The sequence below is a fragment of the Amblyomma mixtum genome, chromosome 6, assembly GCF_055824585.1.
Source record: "Amblyomma mixtum isolate Tamu chromosome 6, ASM5582458v1, whole genome shotgun sequence".
In the NCBI taxonomy this organism is placed as follows: domain Eukaryota; kingdom Metazoa; phylum Arthropoda; class Arachnida; order Ixodida; family Ixodidae; genus Amblyomma; species Amblyomma mixtum.
Window position 1 is genome coordinate 114,093,557 of NC_143017.1, and position 10,442 is coordinate 114,103,998.

Here is a 10,442-nt window from a genome sequence, read left to right on the forward strand (position 1 = left end):
ATTCAGTGGCTGCTAAATGTACCTAAAATCCTGTCACACATTTCCGTACAATATTGTTAAACCGTATCCCTTCGAGAACACCACTTGCCAATCCCTAGCTCTTTTCCTGTTTCAGGGTCCGGTGCACATATGTTACGTTAGATACACAACATGAGCTGTGCTTTTCGCACAGCACGTGCACATTAGCATGCTAGGGTCGAGGGTTGTGCATCGCCTTAACTCCAAGTGGTTTCACACAAATGCACCAGTGTCATGCTAAGAAGCACTTGGAAGCTCTTTCTGGCTTGATAATTCCTCTTGCCCCTAATAGCAACGAATATGACTCTTATTTTGTCTTAGGGATAGCATCAAATGTCACGTCCAGATAAAAAAAAAAAAATGAAAGGCTGACAGCGATATAAGTTGGCCTTAGACCTCCAGCCAGTCGTCTAAGAGCACGCTATTATACCTTCACCTGACTAGACAGTAACACAGTTTCATTATTTCGTGCACACTGCATTCCTCTTAGTTCGTAGCTTTAATTTTTTTCAGCGTATTAATAGTTGCGTTCGATGGTACAAACGAAGTGATAAAGCCCAAAAGTTTTGTATGCTAAGCCCGCAAAATCTATTCCCTCAAAACTGAACCGCCACTTGGTGCATTGATTCAGCCGTGATGTCGCAGGCTGATGTGAAGGCCTCACATCGACAGAGGGGACTGTCCTCCTTGCCTCAACTATTTGCACGCCTATGGATGCACGTGATTACGGAACAGCTGCTTGATAACTCAAGACAATAATCAAAAGCACTTGAGAGGGGTTACTATCGTGTTCACCGTTTAAAAAGAAGTACTGAATTATTAATCAGCTCTGCATTCCAATTGGACAGATCTAACGCTAAGATTAACACATCTGCTGTTTTATCAAGGAAACTTCCATTGTTTTCATCATATGTTCTCATGCATAGGCAACAAGTCGTCATGCTTGCACGTAATGCCCTGTATTCGAGAGGCTTGTAAACATACTGTACGAGAGCTTTTAGCTATACCATGACTTTCAAATTCATTTCAGGGCCGAAAACTAGAACCTGATCTCACAGAAACGACACTGTACAGGATGGACGTTTCGAATCGCATGCAAGTACGAACGGGAATTAATGTGGTCTACGACGTTAGTAAAACAGTGTACACTTCTGACATCTCTGGTCTTGCCATCGTTAGCAAAAAATAAGCTTGGACACTATTGATGATTGTCATCTTTCTCCTCCAAGCGCGAAAAGAGAATAATTGCTTGCAATAACGCATATTTAGTGCAACGACTATTTTCTTAACACAGCAACATAACTCTCGTTTTGACTACATATTCAGCCAGCACTTCTTGCGCTGCCTGCTAACATATTACTCGTGGCGCAAATGCGTACATCTCTTAGGCCAGAGAGCATCATACAAGTAGGAAATTCGTTATAACGAAGCTTCTAACTTTAGCTTGCTTTTTGCAAGCTACGCTATAGTGACCAATTTGCATGCGTGCCGGAGTTACCAGTGGAGAGGAATAAAAATGATCAGCTTTGTAGGTAAACTGGAGTGAATTACGCGGCAAAAGACATCGAAAAACATTCACTGCATGAAACAAATATTAAAAAAAGCTGAAAAAGCGCGAAATAAAGCGCCCGTTAGCAAGCATGCACCGAAAAGAAATTAGCTTAGTAAGGAAACACACACGGAAGCAATGAAATCGACGGGAACTTTTCTACCAGCTTTGTTTAAACACGCCCAACAAAGCATGCATTTCAGAAGTATACACTGTGCCGCCCAGAAAAACAACAATGTAACAAAATGTATTTGTTCAGATAGGTTATGGCTCATGAGATGCTCCTGAAGTTGTGGCTATGAAAGACTAGAGTCCGGCGTCGAAAAATCTTCGAGCTTCTAGCAAGGAGCACATAATATTAAACCATCTCCTACGCAGAAGCAAACAAGACAACAACTTTTCGCAAAATGCAAGACAACACTTCTACCTTTCGTTAGCGAGTTTCTCTTTGTGTAAATTGCGGAGCAACCGTCCCCCATCCGATTTCTGGAAACCCTAGCAAGCTGTACAACTATTGCTGTGCGGGTATCAATGGAAATATCAACTTGCTAACAATATAATACCGAAAACATGTGATGCGAAAACAACACTTTTAAAAATGGTTTCTTCCATCGTTGGAGTTGGAATCAAAGGTTCAACATAAATATTAAAGCACTCAGAACTACTGAACATATACGGCAGTTTCTCTCACTATATTTCTGCTGCGAACAAAAAGCTGAATGGATAAGACTTTTACGACAACACACAAGTCTTTAAAAGTCAGGAACAGTATCCCATTTCAAGTTTCTCTGTTAGCTCCTAACAAAAACAAATCGCTTTTTGTTTTTTCATTTCAGGTGGAGAAAACAGTTTTATGAAGACATCGAGGTGGCAGAGACAGTGAAAAGTCGGATCCCAAAGGAACCAAGAATGTAACTCTACTTACCCATGGTCTCACGTAAGGGTGCCCCACAACCCAGCGAGTAGCCCACACATCGCGAACCGCACACAAACAAACCCGTCACGCAAAACAACGCCGCAAGAGACGCTCGGCATGGAGGACGTTACCGTCGTCGGCACCATACCCACACCTCCGTACGAACACAGCGCCCACTACGAGGTGCCCAACTTCCGGTTGCCTCAGATGACGCCATCGGACCCGAAGCAGTCGCTATCCACGAGCGAGATCATCAACTCCTTCTGGAAAACGCTGCACTTCCTCAAGCAGGATCTCATGCGGAGCTCGCCGACCGCGCTGGCGGCCAAATCCGCGTCGTCACCCGAACAGCCCCAAAGGGAACATCAACAATGCGATAGCAGCACAACGACAACGACGTTCACAGGCGTGGCGTCGCCCGGCGTCGCCGACTCGTCGGCGGACTGGCCTCAGCGCCGGATATCGCGCGATCTGCCGGCTCAGCGGCTGGTCGAAGAGCTGGACTTCGCGCCGGGACCGGGTCGGGGCTTCGAGAATGCCTCGTCGCCGAGCATGTACGACGAAGAGCCCGTCGCGTCGTGCTGGGCCGAGGCGACGGAAGAGAGGCGAGCGGAGAGCCGGGTCAATCCGCTGCCGGAGCAGGATGAGTGGTGCCTGGAAGACAGCATCGTCGTCGCCGGCTCGGCGCCGGAAAAGGGTTGGCCTTCGCCGTCACCGGTGCAGGCCGCGGCGGCTGATTCAGCTGCCGGACGTGAATCAGCCGAGCGGCGCCGCCGGAACTCGGGGAGCCTGACCGGCGTTTTCGAAGACGACGCCGCCGCCAGCCAAGCGCCGGCGGCGGGGACGGGGACGGCGGCGCTGGTCGCCGCCGCTGCCGTCGACGTCAACCAAACGCCGTCGGGGACTCCGAACGCTGCTCCTGTCGGTGCTACCGCCGACTCTGCTTCCGTCTCTGCGCCGACGAACGTCTTCGAACCCGTGACTCCCGGATGGGAGGAAGACGCCGAATCAGAGGCGGAGGAAGAGCAGGTGCGACTGCCAGCAGGTGAGTTCCACTTCCGCTTCTTGAAATGCTTGTTCGCGTGACAGCGAGGCGTGATGGAAATCGCGGTCACGCAACTTGTGGTCCAACCGCCGCTGCAGCCGCCACTGCCGCAGTTGATACCACGATCGCCGAGCATCGCACAGGATGGAGGCCAAGCGGAAAGCAAACGTGAAATTGGACGTGCCTCGCACGGTCGGGGGCCGAGTCATCGTGACTCAGTGAGGCGCGTGGCTGTGAGTTGTCCGATGGGCACACAAGGCACTATGGCCACTGCATTATTGTCTCCGTCGCTGAATCGACGTGCCGCACGTCGTTAATGAGCGCGTGAGTCAACTTCGAGTGTGCAGTCGAATCTGAAGCAAGGAAACAATACTTGGAAAACGCTCTTACTTGTTTGATTACTTCTTTGTAACCAATGAATTCTTTACCGAAAGGTAAATTGCAATATCAAGTCCCGGTAGCCTTGAACAAAATTAGACGTTTAATGCTTTTTATTCCTATTGATTATCCTTGTTCGGATGACGCGGATGACTATCCGTGTTTTGCGACGGGCCTCTATCCGGCCCAGAGAGGGAGAATTGTGGCCGGTCGACAATGCTCAATAATATCACTTTTGCAGCACCTTCACTGGTCACGTCTAGGTAGGAAATCACAGCTCAGATACCCTATATAACGCAGGTGGGGCGCTCGAATGCTCGGCGTATACCGTGAACTGTTTCATTTCATTTGCTTTATCTAGGAACTTTAGGCGGCTTCACTATGCCGCGGATCTTATTTATTGCAGAGAAATAAAATGAAGAAAACAAAATGAAGGACCAGATCATGTAGAGGTTCGGGGGGTGAGGGCTCGTAATGGTTGCAGTTATGGGATGAGTCGCCAGGAAAGCTCAAATATCGTGTTTGAGGACGGCTCGTTCAGGGCCCCCAACGATATAATGGACCCCAGCTTACCGAAAAGAAGCGACATATGACAGATGCTCACGGCGTGTTTTTTGCTTACGAGCCCACAGGCGTAAACGAGGCCACGTGGTGAAAATGGCAAGCTCCGCATTCATCTTTGTATTTCTGCTTTTCTAAAAAAAAAATTGTACGAAAGTTAACTCTGCATCCTTGTGGTGCGAAGGCTAGTGACGACAGCGAATGCATAATCTTCAACTTTTATTTCTCTTCATATGCCCAGACCTAATAAATGCGCTCAGCTTCGTGTAGGACGCAGGGATAGGAAAGGGGGGGGGGGGGGGGGGGGGGGAGGAAGGTAATGTCGGTTGCGTTGGGGAGTGATTGGGGACTCGCAAAGTACACTGTCGACATTCGTTTTGTGTAGTAATTTCCCTGTTCTCTCGTCCGTTGTCAATACTGATTCCTATGCCCTTGTTCGCTGTCGCTAGTAACTATTGTAAGGCAGTCAGAAATGCAAAGCCTCTATTAGGATAGAGTACGCTGTTTTTGTTTTCGTGATGTATGCATCAGCTGGCATAATATTCATATATCTTCACTCCAGAAAACATCTGTGGCGGTCAGGCATGCCAGTGGCAGCGGGAGACCAGAAAATGGTGTATGAAAAGGCATGTTAAATAGTATGCTATTGAACTAGTAGAACAATATGCGACGAAGATCGAACAACGCACTAAACTCGACACAGTGCAATGTGTGCCGTTCTAGTCTCGTCGTAGTGACCGATTCAATCTTCGTCTCCGATATCGCCATTTAGACTTCGAAAGCGCTTAAGAGCTGTCGGTTTTCCTTGCCCGACCCGTCTTCTGAGCAGCCGTAACTTTCTGTCCGTGACATGTCTTCACCCTGACCACCCAAACCGGCTGCCATTCTTCAATGCCCCGCTTCAAGACGCGCTGAATATTATGTATAAAATATGCGCCAAAACGCTACAGATAACTGTGGTATGCATAGAGCTCAGTGTCAAATGCTTGGTTTAGTGAAATCGTGGTTTCTGAGGAACTTAAACACTTAAACTAAAGATGCCGGTGACGTACTCTTAATATTAGGCTTAACTACCTGAAAACGCACCCAGTAGCTACGGGCCTAGTCATTCAGCGTCGCTCTCGTTTCGGAACTCTGCACTTCCTTTTGAAGGCTGTTTATTGTTCTTTCCGCGAAAGAAAGAAAAAGAAAGAAAGAAAGAAAGAAAGAAAGAAAGAAAGAAAGAAAGAAAGAAAGAAAGAAAGAAAGAAAGAAAGAAAGAAAGAAAGAAAGAAAGAAAGAAAGAATTCTCTTCCCTCTTGTGGGGGACTTTCTTCGCTGTTCAATGTCTTTACATACTTCCTAGAATTGTTATTTATGCTTCCACAAGCGCATCACGATACAGTTACTTTCACGACTCCTCATGTTGCAACCGAATAAAATACTTCCCAGTAATGTATGACGGCTCTTACGGTAGCGTAACGGAGCCCCTGTCCTAGCCTGAGACGCTTTAGGTACACATGGATGAGTAAACTGAGTGAAAACAAGAAGGAATAGGCCGAGTCACACGAGCTGAAAAAGACAGTTCGCTAATGTCTCCGTAATAAGAAGTAGGCTTGCTGTGTGAAAGGAAGATGAAAGGAAGAGCCGAGGAAGAGTCGAAGGCTTGAACGTCACTCAGAGGCAAATGATATATATTTTGAGCATGAAGAACACTTAACTAGTGGGTCCAATAAAAAAAGCTCGACTCTGCTTCAAGTATCACAAAGTTGTGAACCTCTTCCCTTGCGCAGCAGCGAGTGTTTTCAACTGTGAAACGCCCAAGTGCGCCCAGCCAGTTGGAGGTTTCATTCGCTGTTTTTTTTTTTTTGAATTTGTGTGTGTTTTGGGACGATAGCACGCAGAGATTTCGAGAAAGGCAACGACCTGAAGTTCTGAACCCAGTTGTAAAAAGCCCCCCCCCCCCCCCCCCCCTCCAACTCCTCTTTCTTACTTTACTTTTCCTACCTCTCTGTCGTGCTGCCGCCGTCCACTTACCTCGCCGGGCAAAAGACAGCCTGAAAACGGGAAAAAGGAACAAGGAGAAAGCGGGGAGGCCGTTAACCTGCCGTAACTACCGGTTAACCGCTGCCGCGTGCAAGCCGGGTCTGCACCTGTAAACTACCGTGCCTGATTACACACGCCGCTTGCAAAACGAGCGAAGCTGCGTGCTTCCGTTCTTTCATTAACAGGCTCGGACGCCGAGCACATAAATAGCACTTAGACGAAGCAGAAAAGCGCGAGCGAGCGGCTGGCGCCCGCTTCAAACGATACGTCAGGGCCATTATAGACGTTCTTACTCACCCAGCCCTTTTCTTGCATTCTCTCGTGCCTCAGATTTCTAGAGTGTACTTTTTTTTCGTTTATTTTCTTTTTCTCGGCATCAAGACCTATGGGGTTGTCTGGATAGCCCTCCCCATCTACAGCATTAGTCGCGTTCGATGCCTCTGAGATCTCACCGCCATGTCTTAGGTTAGCGCATAGCCGGAGCTATTAGCCGGCCGACGGACAGGCGCCATGCGACCACCGAGCCTTAAGGCTCATTCACACTTGCGAGTCGCAAAGGGCGTGCGACTCGCAGTCGCTTGCGACCAAGCAGCAGCTCGACAACACCGTTGTTCACACTTGCAAGCGCGACCAGCGGGTCGCCTTCTCGTTAGATTCTCGTTTGAAGCGAAAACTCTCGGGAATGACGTTGTTCGCGCGCTTTCGAGAGTTTCGTCTGCTGTGGCCGCGCCTCCTGTACTCGCGCTCGATAGTATAAACTGCTATTCGCAATGTAATACAACTACCCGAGCGAAGATTAGGTTGTCGTGACGGTTTTGATGTGCACCGAGGTCGTACAAGCGTCACGATGACAGAGGCGCGCTTCTCTCTAGGGCCGGCCTACCAGCCTGCAGTACGCCGGCCGCCGCGGCGTCACAAAAATGCGCAAATATTGCTTGTTCGCGTTCATACCAAGCCCTTGGGTACAGGAATGTAAAAAATGAATCATTTTTGAAGATCGCTGGCCAGTACCGAGTTGCTGGTAGAAGGGATAACAGCGACAAAAGCAAATTTCTTCCCAGAGCCGCTTTGCTGCTGCTGCTCCATGCGGCTCGACTGTTGGCTGCTAGCTCCGCTGCTGAAGGCGTCGCGGAAGTCGAGCATGTCTTGATATTATTATGATACAAGGTCCACGATAAAGTGGTGACGAAAGCAGCATCTTAATTACTAGCGCTGGCCAGGATCCGAAGCGCCCTCAGTTGCGACATCGATATGAAACCGGCTAGGCTTAGCGACGACTACGGCAGACCGCTGGGAGCAGCGCAGGTCGTCGCCCGGCGCGCCCGCGAGCGGTGTCGTTGCCGGAAGCTTGGCTCGCTCGCTGATTGGTTCAGAGGTTTGCGACTCGCAGTCGCGAGGCTGAAAAATCGAGCACCGAGCGACTGGCCCGCGACTGTCGCTTTTCGACCAGGGCGACCGTTTGCGACTGTCGCTTTTCGACCAAAACAGTCGCGCGACCTCTGCGACTCGCAAGTGTGAACGAGCCTTTATGGTAGCGCCCCCACGACGTCTACGCAGTCGACTCGTGGCCTCTACCGCCTTCTCGCCTGGTTTCAGGTATAGCGAGCTGGCAAAGCAAGCGCTTTCCCGTAACGAGGTGCCGACGAGTCGGGAGAAGACACCGGCGCACCAACATCGGCGGCGTCGGCGCCCATCAAGGGACGCTCATAAAGGCGCCGCGGCCACCACGAGACCAGCGCGAGAGGCGCCGTCGCGCCCGCCGATTCATACACCTGCCGCCCGCGCGTGTAGCAGGCAAGCGGGCCGCGCGATTCCGCCACTACACCACGCGGCCAACTAACGCACGCACTCCCTTCTTCCTCGCGCCCCCAAAGCGGCAGCAGCACCGGCGGATCTCCGCGTTTCTCCAGGAAAGCGGCAGCGCGCGCGCGTGGGGCGCCGTGGCGACGCGATCTGTGGGCGGCGGGCGAGCGGATGGGGCTTCTGGGAAGCGAATCTAATTTCGTAAACGCCGCCGCCGTCGCCGAAGCCGCTGCTGGACTGGACTCTCGGGTTCGACCAGGGAGAGAACAAGAAAAAGCAAAAAAAAAAACAAGGTAGGGAAGAAGAAGCAAGCACAAATAGTAAAATAAAGCAAGAAAGAAGCGGGCGCAGACGAACCGTGCGTTATTACACGGCGCTACTCGAACCAGTTAGGAAACGGCTTCGCAATACCAGATACGCCTTATTGAAACACAAGATTACACGCACGCCCGTACCTGTGCGCACTTTCGACGCTTGAGGGCGGTAGTGACGCGATCGTTTTCCTGTTTTGACCTCTGCTTTTCTCTCTGATGCGTGTGCGTAGGGTAAGAGACGGGCGCGTGTAGAGCATAATGTCTTCAATTTCTGGTGAGATGCTTACGTTATCTTCGCTATGAGGACTCTCGAGGCGCGATGGCAGCGTAAGATGACACTCGAGTAGCCTGTTTTTTGCCCGGCGCGCCGGCGTCTCGCGGGCAAGGGCAACGCCGCATGAATCACGAAAAAACTTGGCGCCGCCGCAACAAGGAAAGCGCTGCTTCTCCGTACGACGGCGCAGTAACGACACTGTCGTTCCCGCCGGTTGAATCAGCGGCGCCGCCGCCTCGAGGAAAACACCGGCGGGCGCGGAAAGGGCCTCTCGCCCCGCCGTAGTACTACGAGAGGGCTGCATGAATGAAACCGTGGCCACCGCTTCGCGCTTGATCAGTTCCGACCTCGTTTTACGGCGCTTTCGTGACGCAGTTCACGAGTTCTGCTAAGGAGTGGACCGGGTCGCTTCACTGCCTGGAGCTGTATTTGAAGCCTCTGATCCCTAAACTTTTTTCTCTCCTCAGGGGCAACAAATAACAAGGCTTGTTAGTTTTATTTTCGTAAAATCTGTACAACTGTTTTTCAACAAATGATGCGCATTATAATACTGCGGGGTGCTTACCGCCCTGTGTAATAATGCTGCGGCTTGAGCTGAGGGACCGTTCTTTTCCTAAACGATAGTTAGTTTACAGAACTGTGCTCATAACTTATATGCTCAGCCCTGTTGTATCGTTTCACTGTGCTTGAGTTTATCAATCAATCAATCAATAATCAATCAATCCAACACTCAATCGTTCCACCCATCAAATAATCAGCCAAAGAATTGATTGATTGGTCGCCCAGTTCAATTAATAAACAGTCGAATAATTTAGCAATCATTCGAAGAAATTAGGGGAAATAAATCTATACCAAAAGTCAACATTCATCATCAATGAACGGAAAACGAAAAAGCGTGCCGCTAGCTGAGACGGGGACGCAAGACCCCTACGCAAGAGCACCAGCTTAGTTTGATTTTTTGTCGCGATGTGCACTCTTCTTTCGAGATTTATTTGAAAAAGTAAATAATTCATAACTTAAGAAACACTTATTCGTTTAGTTCTAAACTTAATCATTTTATTCCTAATATTTAATGCTTCCAACGGTCGGAACTTGAGTTCAGTGATAGCTGTGACAGATCATCAAGGGAAAAAAAAGCGCTTTCTAAATAAAAAATAAAGTTAACCGCACAGATGCACAATATTAAGGCGTCATACCGTCCCGTACTTTTCTCCTCCAGACCCGTCGTAAGCAAAGCGTAAAAAAAGTAGAACATTTTTCTATGTTACGTTTCTACTCCTTGCGTTTCCGAAAATCACATCGGCTTGTACCTTAACACCGCAGTACTGCAACTGTGCGAGCAGCGGTGTTCAATCAGCTGCAGAGGTGCGTTTTTTTTGTTTTCTTTTCCATCTTCATTAAAGCACCCTATTACCCTCCTTCCTGCCCTCGGTCACGCGGTTTTGCGCAACCGTCTGGTGCAGCTTGGCCGCGGTGCCTGTAGGAGTGCTAGCCTATAGACCGGAGAGTGGAATGCGCAGCTAAAAGTCAGGGCAGCCGAATCCCCCGCTGCTTGATAT

At 49.6% G+C, this 10,442-nt stretch overlaps 1 protein-coding gene across 10 annotated transcripts in view; it reads left to right on the top strand.

Annotated features, from left to right (window-relative positions):
- Positions 1-10,442, top strand: part of LOC149340094 (uncharacterized) — a 95,955-nt gene that overhangs the window by 30,679 nt on the left and 54,834 nt on the right. For 9 of the 10 annotated variants that reach the window (XM_089548853.1, XM_089548849.1, XM_089548843.1 and 6 more), the window contains exon 2: positions 2,404-3,528. In XM_089548853.1, coding sequence (XP_089404979.1) covers positions 2,601-3,528 — 928 coding nt within the window. In that variant the 5' untranslated portion in view covers positions 2,404-2,600. Of the gene's footprint in view, positions 1-1,048; positions 1,118-2,403; positions 3,529-10,442 lie in introns of all 10 variants that reach the window. The other variant, XM_089548845.1, reaches the window with a different exon arrangement.